This window comes from Coregonus lavaretus (genome assembly GCF_964263955.1).
Source record: "Coregonus lavaretus genome assembly, chromosome: 20".
Lineage (NCBI taxonomy): Eukaryota > Metazoa > Chordata > Actinopteri > Salmoniformes > Salmonidae > Coregonus > Coregonus lavaretus.
This window is the reverse complement of record NC_140007.1, coordinates 19,206,135-19,222,576: the sequence shown is the minus strand read 5'-3', so window position 1 is coordinate 19,222,576 and position 16,442 is coordinate 19,206,135. Positions and strand designations below refer to the sequence as shown.

At 43.9% G+C, this 16,442-nt stretch overlaps 1 protein-coding gene across 1 annotated transcript in view; it reads left to right on the top strand.

Annotated features, from left to right (window-relative positions):
• LOC311147506 (H(+)/Cl(-) exchange transporter 6-like) overlaps positions 1-14,392 on the top strand; it is a 61,641-nt gene extending 47,249 nt beyond the window's left edge. The window contains exons 19-22 of the mRNA XM_084184257.1: positions 4,582-4,738; positions 5,276-5,383; positions 12,549-12,674; positions 13,210-14,392. Of these exons, the coding sequence (XP_084040383.1) occupies positions 4,582-4,738; positions 5,276-5,383; positions 12,549-12,674; positions 13,210-13,290 (472 nt within the window). The 3' untranslated portion in view covers positions 13,291-14,392. The remainder of the gene's footprint in view (positions 1-4,581; positions 4,739-5,275; positions 5,384-12,548; positions 12,675-13,209) is intronic.
• The last annotated feature ends 2,050 nt before the right edge of the window (positions 14,393-16,442 follow it).

Below are 16,442 nucleotides of genomic sequence, written 5' to 3'. Positions count from 1 at the left end.
TCAGGTTGTCCTATCCCATTAAGGCCTTTGTTCTATGCTGTAATGGCCATACATTGTCACTCTTTATGAATAAAGTTCTCAACAAATTATCATTGGGTCAGTGCCACTGGAGTTTTTTTGGACAATAATATCCTCCTCCAGGCTAGATAGACGTCATATTGTACAATTTGTGTCTCCCCTTTTCGTAGGCCTAGATTAGATGCTTGCATTCAAGACAAGGTCGTTTTTATTGATCTGTTTGTCAGTGTCAGCAGAGAAGGCCTAGGCTACCCCATGATTTGTCGTATAAAAAAATATTCTGCTAATGTCTCCAGTGTAGTAGAATTGCATTGCCCTCTGTAGCTCAATTGGTAGAGCATGGCGCTTGTAACGCCAGGGTAGTGGGTTCGATCCCCGGGACCACCCATACGTAAAAATGTATGCACACATGACTGTAAGTCGCTTTGGATAAAAGCATCTGCTAAATGGCATATTATTATTATTATTATTATTATTATTATTATTATTAAATGTGTTTATCAAAGGCCACATTTTTCCTGTGCAAAGGAAAGAAAACAAACGTCTCTGATATAGCCTGTAGGCCTATGCCACTATGCGTTGAGCCATGCACAGTGATTAGACTGAGTTATATTAAGAGCCTAAATTATGACTGTCCAATCTACTCATCACATTAGGAATAGTAGGTTTACATTAGTCTGCAAATGTGATGATAGATGCATGCAATGCTTTATTATAAATGTTAATTTTTATGGTGGAAAAAATAGCTTCCCTAAAACTTGAAACTCATGCGCAGCCTATGAGAGAAACTAATGCTAATAGCTAGACTACACGCTATTTAGCTAGCTAATGTTGGGTAACTTAGTCCTGTTGTCAACACCTGGTTAGCATAACAGCTAAACTCTAAATCGATCAGACTAACCAGTGATGAAATGATCGGAACAGACCCTGTACTGACAGCTGACTGGGTTCAGGTCTTGACTGGCAAAAATATTTATTAGCTTTTTTGACAGTTCTTGAGTCTTATCTCCTTGGTGTTTCATGATTGTGGGTAATCTGTTGTCTTTCCTGCCTTGTTAGAGCAGCCAAATACTGAACAGAAATGTACCATGGTGATGAATCAACTCGTTTTAGGCTCTGTTATCATGCAGCTTGGGGTAGCCACTCAGCTGGTGTTGTCGGAGGAATTGAATCTTCCAATATGGTCTCCAGGAGGCGTCATACGCATTGACGGGTCCACAGTGGAGAGGGTCAAGAGGTCCAAGTTTCTCGGTGTCCTCATCCCTGAGGATTTAGCACCAGCACAGTCGTGAAGAAGGCATGGCAGCGCCTCTACACCCTCAGGAGGCTGAAACGATTTGGCATGGCCCCTCAGATCCTTAGGAACTTTTACAGCTGCACCATCGAGTGCATCCTGACTGGTTGTATAACCGTCTGCACCGCTTTCGACCGAAAGGCCCTACAGAGAGTGGTACGGATGGCCCAGCGCATCACTGGGGGTGAGCTCCCAGCCATTCAGGATGCACATGCAATGCGGTGTCTGAGAAAGGGCCGAAAAATTGCCTATGGCTCCAGCCACCCCAGACACGGACTGTTCTTCATGCTCACTTCCGGCAGGTGGTACCAGTGCATTAAGGCTCAGACCAACAGACTCCTAAAAACTTCTATCTCCTGGCCATAAGACTGTCACGGTAATCTCCTTTTATGCATTCTGGGCATGCTTTTGTAGTACCTAACTTGCTAATGACCATCAGGTCCTAATGGCCTGGTACTCAGGGCTCTATTGCCCCTCTAACTACTCTGACATCAATGCAAATGCCATCAAAAATCACATCAAACAGTTATCATCAAAACAGAATCCTGCTTTTAAAACTCAACTTACTGTGATCAATTTGAAGAAAGAAGTTCATCAGCAGGTTGAAACTGAGTGCAAAACATGGTCGTTGTGATGTTGTTTCAAAGCCTAACACAACTAAATGGACAGCGCTTTCTAAGGTGATGATTAATTCAATACACCCATACGCATATTAGAGCTTATACATACGCATAGGCTTATGAGCCCAAGCCAGAAAAAAAACCTGAATTATGATTGCGCCTTATACAATACATAGCCTACCGCATATTACACATGGCAGGGACACATAAAACAAAACTGATTTAAGATGTCTTTGGTACATAATTGGTCTAGCCTATACTCCCCCCAAAAATATTTTGGGATTTTTTAAAATATTTTCATAATTAATTGGGTGGAACATTACCTTCAGCTATACAGAATATCTCACCACCATGCGTTTCCATCTCCTCCTCGCTCTCCTTTATTCCTTTCTTGAGCGTGCAAAGGGGCTGTCAACAGTTTAGTGAAATATGTTTTGTTTGCGAAAACATGTTACTGCAATGTTCCCAAACAGATTTCACTTAGTTTCCCAAATTAAGGACTGGGTAGCTGCAGGAACAGGTTAGAGAGCCCATGGCATAAAGAGTTTGGGCGGAATATCACCTGTCAGGCAGCGAGAGCATGTTCCTCAAACAGTGGTTGATGCGTGGCGTGAAATAAGTGTTCTTATATTTATTTCTCAGCTGCTCATATTAAGCATAGCTCCGCTATAAAACTGAAGTAGCCTACCAGGCATCATCGAAAAACTGACTGACGAGAAAGCTCGCGGCCTCCATTCGCTATTTGAGTACATGCCCCTGTTCCTGCCCATTTGATAATGGGCCATTCTAAATCGAAACTCATTTAGCATATTAGTAAAGACGAGATTAAATTGAGAATAGTCTGATGGGTGAAAATATGATCACTTGATGAGAGAACAGTTGTGCAGGCTGAGGCAAGGAACAGAGCGCAAGCTTTTTTTGCGACTTTCTCAAATCATCAATAGCCTATAGTCGCATCATGCAGCCCTTATATGTTTTGATTTTTAAGACACTCTAAGGTTTGTATCATTCACAACTAAAGTTGCCAAATAACTCTAAATCTAGCATATAGGACCTGTTTCAAATGATCCGTTTTAGCTCAACATAGTCCCTTCATATGCGCACTCGCTCCGGAATGGGAAAAATATCCTTTCTATTTTATTCAGCTAAGTGCAATTATATTCTTTTAAAATAATATAATATAAAATAATGGCACTGGACTTATAAGCATATCTTGTCAGCTGAATGAACAAGCCTACAGCCTATGGCATGGGGCATAGCCAGTTGACATACAGTAGGCCAACTCGTATTCTGTTCTTCGGAAATACATTTTCTTCATATCATAATGTTTCTTTAGATCTGACTAAAATAAACAATGGATTTTTTTTTATGGTGTATATTAAATTGATTTATTATACTTTTTTAAATGTAGATGTTACGAAGGCGCACATCAGCGGCTTGTATGCAGCGTGTACGCCTTGAGGCCTGGAGATGCTAAACGTGTGTTTATATTATTTAACGGTCAACTACCATGAGACTGGCATCTTTTACATGACAATAACCGGCTGACAAAATATCATGACCGCCACAGCCCTAACACACCTTCACTGTCACTCTTATTCACATGTACACACACATACTCACATACGCACACTCACATACACCCTCACCCACACACTAATTACTGACGCCACACACTTACCCTTCTGCTAAAACGATTTTCTGTTAATCAACACCCACTTACATACACACCCACCCACCACTTATGCTGCTGCCATACTGTTTACTATTATTATTATTTATCCTGCTACCAGTCACTTTCTCCTAATCCCTGCCTACATGTACATAACTATCTCAAACACTCCATTATCCCTACACATTGTAAATGTGGTACTAGCACTGACCCTGTATATAGCTCACATCGTTTTTTATTTCTTTCTTCCTCTCTTATTTCTTCTGTTTTATTTTTGTTATACTATTTTGATATTCAATACTGCACTGTTGGGAAGGGCTTGCAAGTTAAGCATTTCACTGTACTTGTGCATGTGATAAATGAAACTTGAAACTACTATATTACTTTTTTTATTGAACCTCTTGAGATGGGGAAATGTGTTTTTTATGAAGTTGAACATGTGCTCTTTATGACAGAATGTTAAAATTAGGTGAAATCAAGTATTATAATTTCTTTCAAGTTACACTTCTTAAAAGGCACAGAATTGGTGGAATGACCCTTATATGATTACTTTATGGCTTGGTCAATATGGAAACATATGGCTTCTAGGTCTTAATGTAGGTCTTAATGTATACATCGGTACATCTTCCTCGTTTCCCGTGAGAAATGCGAAGATGGCCATACCTTCCCATTCCCGAGAAGAGTGCAGAGTTACCTAGCACACACACAATGCTTGACTACTAGGTGATGTGTCCAAACAGATACTATGGTATGTTCTAACCACTGAAGTCATAACCATATCTTAGCACTGACGTCTTTATCCCATTACTGCAGTCATAAACCAGGTAATGACCCATCCTCTATTTAATTAGAAAGCATGTTTAGAAGGAGAAGCAGGTAAAACATAGTTACTTCCCATTAACTGTGATGAGTCAGTCTGGTGTTTTTATTTGGAGAAAATGTTGTGCTGACGTTTGTGTCTGTGTGTATCTTTCCAGACACGTGCCCTACCCTAACCTGTATCCAGACCAGTCCCCTAGCGAGGAGTGGACCATGGAAGAGCGCTTCCGACCTCTGACTTTCCACGGCATCATCCTGCGGTCCCAGCTGGTCAACCTGCTCATCCGTGGCGTCTGCTACGCAGAGAACCAGTTGGTTAGTGTCCCAACCCAACCCACTCCTCAAAAGGGTCATATTCGTTAGTGATGGGTGAAAACATTTATACAATAGATTATTACGAGATTATCTTAATCTTATCTTGATTTTAATCTTTTTATATGGTGAGCCAACATGTTTTCAGCACTTTTATTTCAATGACTGCTCAAAACTTGTTTTCTCATGGCTCTCTTGTTCCTCTTGAACATCGAATCACAATAAAATCAGAGTATCGATTCGCAATATATAAAATAGTGTTACATATAGTATCGGCACCTAAGTATCGTGATAAATCATATTGGGAGGTCCCTGGCAATTCCCAGCCCTAGTATTCATTAGGCACCAAATGGAAGAAACTTGTTTTTGTTCTCCGTTGCAAAGCGTTTTGCTACGTTTTGCTACTGTGTGCTATGCACTAATGAATATGACCCAGGAGTTAGTCAGTGTGTCTAGGGGAGAGAGGAAGTGTGGGAGTGTCTGTGTGTGTCTGTATTTGTGCATTTTTCTCTTTGACTGTATGTCTGTGCATCCACATAGAGTGCCACGCAGCCCAGACTGTCATACGCTGAGATGACGGAGGACTACCCCCGTTTCCCAGACATCCACGACTTGGACCTGGCCCTCCTCAACCCCCGCATGATAGTGGTACGACCCAGTCCATCACACATCTATAGCTACTACTGCACCCACACCCCCACATGATAGTGGTGCAACCCCGTCCATCACACAGGAGCTGTATTGTTAGACTTCAGTGGAGTTTCTGATATTATCAATCATAATCTGTTGCTGAAAAACCATGTGTTATCTGCCATATCGTGGATTGAGAGCTACCTATCTAATAGAACACAGAGGGTTTTCTTTAATGGAAGCCTCTCTAACGTAAACCAGGTAGAGTGTGGTGTTCCTCAAGGCAGCTGTCTTAGCCCTCTACTGTTCTCCTTTTTTACTAATGACCTACTACTAGCATTGAATAAAGCCTATGTGTCTATGTACTCCGATGACTCAACATTATACACGTCAGCTACCACGGCAAGTAAATCACTGCAACCCTTAACAAAGAGCTGCAGTCATTTTTAGAATGGGTGGCTAGTAATAAGCTAGTCCTAAATATATCGAAAACTAACAGCATTGTATTTGGGACAAATCATTTGTTAAACCCTGAACCTCATCTAAATCTAGTAGTGAATAATGTGGCGATTGAGAAAATTGAGGAGACTAAACTGCTTGGTGTAACCCTAAATTGTAAACGGACATGGTCAAAACATATTGATTCAACGGTTGCTAAAATGGGGAGAGGTCTGTCTGTGATAAAGCGCTGCTTTCTTAACATCACAATCAACCAAACAAGTCCTACAGGCCCTAGTTTTATCATACCTGGACTACTGCCCAGTTATATGGTCAAGGCAAAGAGTGACATAGGCTAATTACAGTTGGCCCAGAAGATAGCAGCACATCTGGCCCTTAAATGTACACATAAGGCTAATATCAACAACATGCATATTTACATTTACATTTACGTCATTTAGCAGACGCTCTTATCCAGAGCGACTTACAAATTGGTGCATTCACCTTATAGCCAGTGGGATAACCACTTTACAATATGTTTTTTTTGGGGGGGGGGTAGACGGATTACTTTATCCTATCCCAGGTATTCCTTAAAGAGGTGGAATTTCAAGTGTCTCCAGAAGGTGGTGAGTGACTCCGCCGTCCTGGCGTCGTGAGGGAGCTTGTTCCACCATTGGGGTGCCAGAGCAGCGAACCGTTTTGACTGGGCTGAGCGGGAACTGTGCTTCCGCAGAGGTAGGGGGCCAGCAGGCCAGAGGTGGATGAACACAATGCCCTCGTTTGGGTGTAGGGACTGATCAGAGCCTGAAGGTACGGAGGTGCCGTTCCCCTTACAGCTCCGTAGGCAAGCACCATGGTCTTGTAGCAGATGCGAGCTTCAACTGGAAGCCAGTGGAGTGTGCGGAGGAGCGGGGTGACGTGAGAGAACTTGGGAAGGTTGAACACCAGACGGGGTGCGGCATTCTGGTTGTAGGGGTTTAATGGCACAGGCAGGGAGCCCAGCCAACGGCGAGTTGCAGTAATCCAGACGGGAGATGACATGTGCCTGGATTAGGACCTGTGCCGCTTCCTGTGTAAGGCAGGGTCGTACTCTCCGAATGTTGTAGAGCAGGAACCTACAGGATCGGGTCACCGCCTTGATGTTAGCGGAGAACGACAGGGTGTTGTCCAGGGTCACGCCAAGGCTTTTTGCACTCTGGGAGGAGGACACAACGGAGTTGTCAATCGTGATGGCGAGATCATGGAACGGGCAGTCCTTCCCTGGGAGGAAGAGCAGCTCTGTCTTGCCGAGGTTCAGCTTGAGGTGGTGATCCGTCATCCAAACTGATATGTCTGCCAGACATGCAGAGATGCGATTCGCCACCTGGTTATCAGAAGGGGAAAGGAGAAGATTAGTTGTTTGTCGTCTGCGTAGCAATGATAGGAGAGGCCATGTGAGGATATGACAGAGCCAAGTGACTTGGTGTATAGCGAGAATAGGAGAGGGCCTAGAACTGAGCCCTGGGGGACACCAGTGGTGAGAGCATGTGGTGCGGAGACAGATTCTCGCCACGCCACTTGGTAGGAGCGACCTGTCAGGTAGGACGCAATCCGAGAGTGAGCCGCGCCGGAGATGCCCAACTCGGAGAGGGTGGAGAGGAGGATCTGAAGGTTCACAGTATCAAAGGCAGCAGACAGGTCTAGAAGGACAAGAGCAGAGGAGAGAGAGTTAGCTTTAGCAGTGCGGAGAGCCTCCGTGACACAGAGAAGAGCAGTCTCAGTTGAATGACCAGTCTTGAAACCTGACTGGTTTGGATCAAGAAGGTCATTCTGAGAGAGATAGCAAGAGAGTTGGCTAAAGATGGCACGCTCAAGAGTTTTGGAGAGAAAAGAAAGAAGGGATACTGGTCTGCAGTTGTTGACATCGGAGGGATCGAGTGTAGGTTTTTTGAGAAGGGGTGCAACTCTCGCTCTCTTAAAGACGGAAGGGACATAGCCAGCGGTCAAGGATGAGTTGATGAGCGAGGTGAGGTAAGGGAGAAGGTCTCCGGAAATGGTCTGGAGAAGAGAGGAGGGGATAGGGTCAAGCGGGCAGGTTGTTGGGCGGCCGGCCGTCACAAGTCGCAAGATTTCATCTGGAGAGAGAGGGGAGAAAGAAGTCAAAGCATAGGGTAGGGCAGTGTGAGCAGGATCAGCAGTGTCATTTGACTTAACAAATGAGGATCGGATATCGTCTTTTCAAAATGGTTGACGAAGTCATCCACAGAGAGCAGGGAGGAGAAGTTGGCAAAGAGCTTCCTAGGGTTAGAGGCAGATGCTTGGAATTTTGAGTGGTAGAAAGTGGCATTAGCAGCAGAAACAGAGGAAGAAAATGTAGAGAGGAGGGAGTGAAAAGATGCCTTGTCCGCAGGGAGTCTAGTTTTCCTCCATTTCCGCTCGGCTGCCCGGAGCCCTGTTCTGTGAGCTCACAATGAGTCGTCAAGCCACGGAGCAGGAGGGGAGGACTGAGCCGGCCGGGAGGATAGGGGACATAGAGAGTCAAAGGATGCAGAAAGGGAGGAGAGGAGGGTTGAGGAGGCAGAATCAGGAGATTGGAGGGAGAAGGATTGAGCAGAGGGAAGAGATGATAGGATGGAAGAGGAGAGAGTAGCGGGAGAGAGAGAGCGAAGGTTGCGACGGCGCATTACCATCTGAGTAGGGGCAGAGTGAGTAGTGTTGGAGGAGAGTGAGAGAGAAAATGATACAAAGTAGTGGTCGGAGACATGGAGGGGAGTTGCAGTGAGATTAGTAGAAGAACAGCATCTAGTAAAGATGAGGTCAAGCATATTGCCTGCCTTGTGAGTAGGGGGGGACGGTGAGAGGGTGAGGTCAAAAGAGGAGAGGAGTGGAAAGAAGGAGGCAGAGAGAAATGCGTCAAAGGTAGACATAGGGAGGTTAAAGTCACCCAGAACTGTGAGGGGTGAGCCATCCTCAGGAAAGGAACTTGTCAAGCTCATTGATGAACTCTCCAAGGGAACCTGGAGGGCGATAAATGATAAGGATGTTAAGGGGTATGCGAGAACACATTGTCAGACGAGGAGAGAGCAGTAGGAGTAGCAGTGTTTTCAGTGGTAATCCATGTATCCGTCAGCGCCAAGAAGTCGAGGGACTGGAGGGTAGCTTAGGCTGAGATAAACTCTGCCTTGTTGGCCGCAGAACGGCAGTTCCAGAGGCTGCCGGATACCTGGAACTCCAAGTGGGTCGTGTGCGCAGGGACCACCAGGTTAGAGTGGCAGCAGCCACGCGGTGTGAGGCGTTTGTATGGCCTGTGCAGAGAGGAGAGAACAGGGATAGACAGACGCATAGTTGACAGGCTACAGAAAATGGCTACAATAATGCAAAGGAGATCGGAATGAAATGAACTAAACATCTGGGAAAGCGAGAGAGCGGGGCCTCCCTCACTTACGTTTCACTGAAACACCCAAATATACAGTAGGGGAAAAAAAGTATTTAGTCAGCCACCAATTGTGCAAGTTCTCCTACTTAAAAAGATGAGAGAGGCCTGTAATTTTCATCATAGGTACACGTCAACTATGACAGACAAAATGAGAAAAAAATATCCAGAAAATCACATTGTAGGATTTTTAATGAATTTATTTGCAAATTATGGTGAAATAAGTATTTGGTCACCTACAAAATAAGTATTTGGTCAATAACAAAAGTTTCTCAATACTTTGTTATATACCCTTTGTTGGCAATGACACAGGTCAAACGTTTTCTGTAAGTCTTCACAAGGTTTTCACACACTGTTGCTGGTATTTTGGCCCATTCCTCCATGCAGATCTCCTCTAGAGCAGTGATGTTTTGGGGCTATCGCTGGGCAACACGGACTTTCAACTCCCTCCATTGATATTCTATGGGGTTGAGATCTGGAGACTGGCTAGGCCACTCCAGGACCTTGAAATGCTTCTTACGAAGCCACTCCTTCATTGCCCGGGCGGTGTGTTTGGGATCATTGTCATGCTGAAAGACCCAGCCATGTTTCATCTTCAATGCCCTTGCTGATGGAAGGAGGTTTTCACTCAAAATCTCACAATACATGGCCCCATTCATTCTTTCCTTTACACGGATCAGTCGTCCTGGTCCCTTTGCAGAAAAACAGCCCCAAAGCATGATGTTTCCACCCCCATGCTTCACAGTAGGTATGGTGTTCTTTGGATGCAACTCAGCATTCTTTGTCCTCCAAACACGACGAGTTGAGTTTTTACCCAAAAGTTATATTTTGGTTTCATCTGACCATATGACATTCTCCCAATCCTCTTCTGGATCGTCCAAATGCACTCTAGCAAACTTCAGACGGGCCTGGACATGTACTGGCTTAAGCAGGGGGACACGTCTGGCACTGCAGGATTTGAGTCCCTGGCGGTGTAGTGTGCTACTGATGGTAGGCTTTGTTACTTTGGTCCCAGCTCTCTGCAGGTCATTCACTAGGTCCCCCCGTGTGGTTCTGGGATTTTTGCTCACCATTCTTGTGATCATTTTGACCCCACGGGGTGAGATCTTGCATGGAGCCCCAGATCGAGGGAGATTATCAGTGGTCTTGTATGTCTTCCATTTCCTAATAATTGCTCCCACAGTTGATTTCTTCAAACCAAGCTGCTTACCTATTGCAGATTCAGTCTTCCCAGCCTGGTGCAGGTCTACAATTTTGTTTCTGGTGTCCTTTGACAGCTCTTTGGTCTTGGCCATAGTGGAGTTTGGAGTGTGACTGTTTGAGGTTGTGGACAGGTGTCTTTTATACTGATAACAAGTTCAAACAGGTGCCATTAATACAGGTAACGAGTGGAGGACAGATGAGCCTCTTAAAGAAGAAGTTGCAGGTCTGTGAGAGCCAGAAATCTTGCTTGTTTGTAGGTGACCAAATACTTATTTTCCACCATAATTTGCAAATAAATTCATAAAAAATCCTACAATGTGATTTTCTGGATTTATTTTTCTCATTCTGTCTGTCATAGTTGACGTGTACCTATGATGAAAATTACAGGCCTCTCTTATCTTTTTAAGTGGGAGAACTTGCACAATTGGTGGCTGACTAAATACTTTTTCCCCCTACTGTATAAGGTCCCACAGTTGACAGTGCATGTCAGAGCAAAAACCAAGCCATGAGGACGAAGGAATTGTCCGTAGACCTCCGAGACAGGATTGTGTCGAGACACAGATCTGGGGAAGGGTACCAAAACATTTCTGCAACATTGAAGGTCCCCAAGAACACAGTGGCCTCCATCATTCTTAAATTGAATAAGTTTGGAACCACCTAGACTCTTCCTAGAGCTGTCTGCCTGGCAAAACTGAGCAATCAGGGGAGAAGGGCCTTGGTCAGGGAGGTGACCAAGAACCTGGTGGTCACTCTGACAAAGCTCTAGAGTTCCTCTGTGGAGATGGGAGAACCTTCCAGAAGGACAACCATCTCTGCAAACTACACCAATTAGGCATTTATGGTAGAGTGGCCAGACGGAAGCCACTCCTCAGTAAAAGGCACATGACTGCCCGCTTGGAGTTTGCCAAAAAAGCACCTAATGATTCTCAGACCATTTGAAACAATATTCTCTGGTCTGATGAAACCAAGATAGAACTCTTTGGCCTGAATGCCAATCGTCACATCTGGAGGAAACCTGGCACCTTCCCTACAGTGAAGCTTGGTGGTGGCAGCATTATGCTGTGAGGATGTTTTTCAGCGGCAGGGACAGGGAGATTAGTCAGGATCAAGGCAAAGATGAAGGGAGCTAAGTACAGAGAGATCCTTGATGAAAACCTGCTCCAGAGCACTCAGGACCTCAGAATGGGGCGAAGGTTCACCTTCCAACAGGACAACGACCCTAAGCACACAGCCAAGACAACGCAGGAGTGGCTTCGGGACAATTCTCTGAATGTCCTTGAGTGGCCCAGCCAGAGCCCAGACTTTAACCCAATCAAACATCTCTGGAGAGACCTGAAAATAGTTGTGCAGCAACGCTCCCCATCCAACCTGACAGAGCTTGAGAGGATCTGCAGAGAAGAATGGGAGAAACTCCCCAAATACAGGTGTGCCAAGTTTGTAGCGTCATACCCAAGAAGACTTGAGGCTGTAATCGCTGCCAAAGGTGGTTCAACAAAGTACTGAGTAAAGGGTCAATATGTAAATATTATATTTCAGTTAGCAAAAAATTCTAAAAATCAATTTTAGCTTTGTCATTATGGGGTATTGTGTGTAGATTGATGAGGGGGAAAAACGATTTAATCAATTTTAGTATAAGGCTGTAAGGGGTCTGAATACTTTCCGAAGGCACTGTAACTCAAGCTAGCAGTAAAATCTGATTTAAAAAACAGATGAAACACCTCCCGGCACAACACGGACTGTGAAGAGACAGAAATTCACACACACCCACACACTATTCTTTGTAATGTAATGTAGTATTGTAATATTGTAATGTAATAATGGAGCATTGTAAATTTATATTATGCATAATGTTTTGAATGATGTTATGTTTTATCTCTTTTTGGACCCCAGGAAGAGTAGCTGCTGCCTTGGCAACATCTAACAGGGATCCTAATAAAATACTAAATATTACATCTACAGCTAACACTGCACTTACACCCCCACATTATAGTGGTATGACCTAGTCAATCATTATGGATTTGTGACAACTCTTTATGGAGTCAATACAATGGAAAATGCGTAAAAGGGACAATTTACTTCAAACATAAAATTGACATTTATTTTTAACAAGTGATCATCTTTCCCTTTCAGGACGTCACCCCATACATGAACCCGTGCCCCTACACAGTGTCCCCAAACACGCATGTGTCCCAAGTTTTTAACCTGTTCAGGACCATGGGCCTCCGACACCTGCCTGTGGTCAACGCTGTAGGAGAGGTGAGTGTTACTGCAAATGGTAATTAAGACCCATTCCTCTAAGACCCATTCCTCAACTTGCTGTTTCCTCTCTGTGGACAGGGTTGTATTCATCAGTGAACACTGTAGCCAAACGTTTTGCAATGGAAAAGAGAAAGGAGTGTTTCTTGTTGGACAAGTTCAATTAGTCCCTCCTTGTTTAAGTCTGTTTCCTTCTGTTTGGTGCCTAATGAATACAACCCATCATAAAGACAAGACACACCATAAACTAATTTCAAGTATGTGACGCAGTATGTATTAAATGTCTATATTGTTCAAATCTAAACCGGTATGAATTATCAACATTCTCTCAGACATAAATGCAGCTTCAAGTGACTAAAGCCACTTATTTGGTCTGTGAAAATGTGCTCTAGAATTTGCTTTTGCATAGACGCACTAAGCAGAGAAATTGCTTTCTTAATGAACTACTGTAGCTAATTAATTATTTTTGAGAGTCTGTCTAGAGTAGAGGAAGCAATTTGCTCCATGATGTCGCTTTCTGAACCTTCTCTTTCAGATTGTGGGAATAATCACACGACACAATTTAACCCACAAGTTCCTTTTGGTGAAACTCAGACAGCACTACATCACCATTTGAGCTCCAGAATCCAGTCTTTAAAGCCGACAAGAGCCGCCCACGTCTTGCTGTCCTTGAGACACAATCCTCCCTTCAACTGGACCTGTACCATGCTTTTCCATGTCTTATCCATTACACACACACAACCGCATGGCATCCATTCTCTGTATGAGACAATAGGCACACACCCCTTGTAATGAAAGCTGGTGACTTTCGTCTGCTGAGGAGCCTTCCTTCACCCCAAGACGTACCCCGTGTCCCAACAAGTTTCCATGCTTTATCAACCGACCGACGATTTATCATCTTTATCACTGTAGCACTTTTGTTTAGATTTCTGACTGTATGTTTTAATTTTGTTATGTTTACTGTATATTTAAATGTACTATTCTATATATTTGCACTAAAACCATTTCACTGTCCCGCCAGGGCTTCGATCAAAGTAGGCTTATCAAGAGATCAAGATGTCACATTAGGGACCATTTCTAATCAAGGGATATGTTTGGAGCTACATTAACACAAAAATACATAATTGCACTTGTGTATATAAAGCTTAACAGCAGACAGTTATTCTCACAAATAATCAGGCAACAAGGTTATGAGAGTGTTTGAGAGGACTGAGGAAGATGGTGTATGTCAAGACTGGATGGAATTGACCAAGGTTTATTCATTTAATTTGTGTTATTTTGACTAAATATGCTGGGCCAAGGAAGGCTCAGCATATTTTCTAGACAGAAGGGTGGATGTTTGTTTGTCAGTATTAATCCTTAAGAGTCTATTGGCACACCCGTGCGCTAATCTAAGTAACATAACAAAATAATCCCCATCAAAATCTGTCAGGTTAAGCTAGAGATATCAGGTTTTTTGCATGGGCTGCGTAACAATCCACCACATCAGCCTATGTCGGGCGTTCCGCATCTGCGGTCGAAGGTGGCCGAGCTACAGCTGTGTTTGTCAGACCATGAGACATCCTGAAAATTGGTATTCTCATGAAAACGTCTATAGCGTCGGAATGGTTTGGCCAACAAACTCTCACGAACACAATGGTGTTCTCCGTTTTGCTCTACGACCCAACCACAAGTGTCACAGGAATCGTCTGAAGGTAACTCATACAAATGAATGGAAGTATGGATAAGAGCGTCTGCTAAATGACTAAAATGTAAAAATGTAAATGTAGTTTTGTGCCAACAAAAATATTTTCGGAGCTTTCTTATATCCTAGATATAGGACAGACACTTCAAAACCGTATTTATTTTTTACTGTATTTTTTGCCATTTATGAACGTGTTATTCAATGAGTTTCTATGGGCTATAGTAGTAAAGGCCAAATTCAATATTATATGAAAATAAATAAAAAATATTTAAAAACAATTATACCTAAAGGGGTCCTAAAATTCCAAATGAAATAGCTAAATGATCCATGGTATGACCATCTTAATACAATTCCATATGTTAGCTTTGCTTTTCTAAATAGTGTGGATAGATATAAAGATAATAAATTATGACAAACCATGATGGCACATATTTATACACTAAGTATTCCTTGTTTTATTTATGTTATATTTTTTGCTAAATGTTTTATTTAAGGAATGAACATTGTACTATGAATGGATCAAATGAAATGGCATTACATTTGGTCTATAACAAGATGGATCGATTTTACTTTGGGAATAAACGTTATTATTCTTTGTATCATCGCCATAGCTTGGGTTTCAAAATGTAAGGGTCATTTTTCCAAAATTCCCTGGTTTTCCAGAAATCATAGTTGGAGGATTCCCGGATTTCCTGTTTATTCCCGCGTAATTCCAAGAATCTTCCAACCAGGATTTCTGAAAAACAGAGAATTTTGGGTAAGTTACTGGAATTTTGCAACCCTAGCCATAGCCCACTTGTTATTTTAAATCAATGTTTTTATCAGAGGAGGCTGGTGGGAGGAGCTATAGGAGGATGGGCTCATTGTAATGGCTGGAATGGAATTAATGGAACAGAGTCAACGTGGTTTCCATATATTTAATGTGTTGGATACCATTCTTATTTATTCCATTCCAGTCTTTACAATGAGCCCGTCCTTCTATCGCTCCTCCCACCAGCCTCCTCTGGTTTTTATATATCATGCTACTTTATATCCACACTAAATGTTGTCTCTGCAGATGACATGCCATCAGATGAGATTGTATGACTGTCACGATCGTCAAGCATAGAGGAGGACCAAGGCGCAGCGTGTGCAAAATACATCTCTTTAATTTTGGAAGAGAGAAAACACGAAACCGAACACTATCCAAAACTTACAAAACAACAAACGACCGTGAAGCTAAATAACGTAAGTGCACAGACAAGCAACAAACGTACAACATAGACAATTACCCACAAACACATGATGCCCATGGCTGCCTTAAATATGGCTCCCAATTAGAGACAATAAACCACAGCTGTCTCCAATTGAGAACCAATCCAGGCAGCCATCAACATACAATCACCTAGACAAGACATTACCCCATAAACCTACAAACCCCTAGACAAACCAAAACACATACTTCACCATGTCACACCCTGACCTAACTAAAATATAAATGAAAACAAAGATAACTAAGGCCAGGGTGTGACATAACCCCCCCCCTTAAGGTGCGAACTCCGGGCGCACCAGCATAAAGTCTAGGGGAGGGTCTGGGTGGGCGTCTGTCCACGGTGGCGGCTCTGGCACTGGTCGTGGTCCCCACCCCACCATAGTCACTACCCGCTTTCGTAGCCTCCTCCAAATGACCACCCTCCAACTTAACCCCACTGGATTAAGGGGCAGCACCGGACTAAGGGGCAGCACCAGGATAAGGAGCAGCACCAGGATAAGGAGCAGCACCAGGATAAGGGGCAGCACCGGACTAAGGGGCAGCACCGGGCTAAGGGGCAGCACCGGACTCAATGGCGGATCCTGGCTGGCTGGCTCTGGCGGATCCTGGCTGGCTGGCGGATCCTGGCTGGACGGCTCTGGCGGATCCCGGCTGGACGGCTCTGGCGGATCCCGGCTGGACGGCTCTGGCGGATCCTGGCTGGACGGCTCTGGCGGATCCTGGCTGGACGGCTCTGGCGGATCCTGGCTGGACGGCTCATGGCTGGCTGACGGATCTGGCTGCTCATGGCTGGCTGACGGATCTGGCTGCTCATGGCTGGCTGACGGATCTG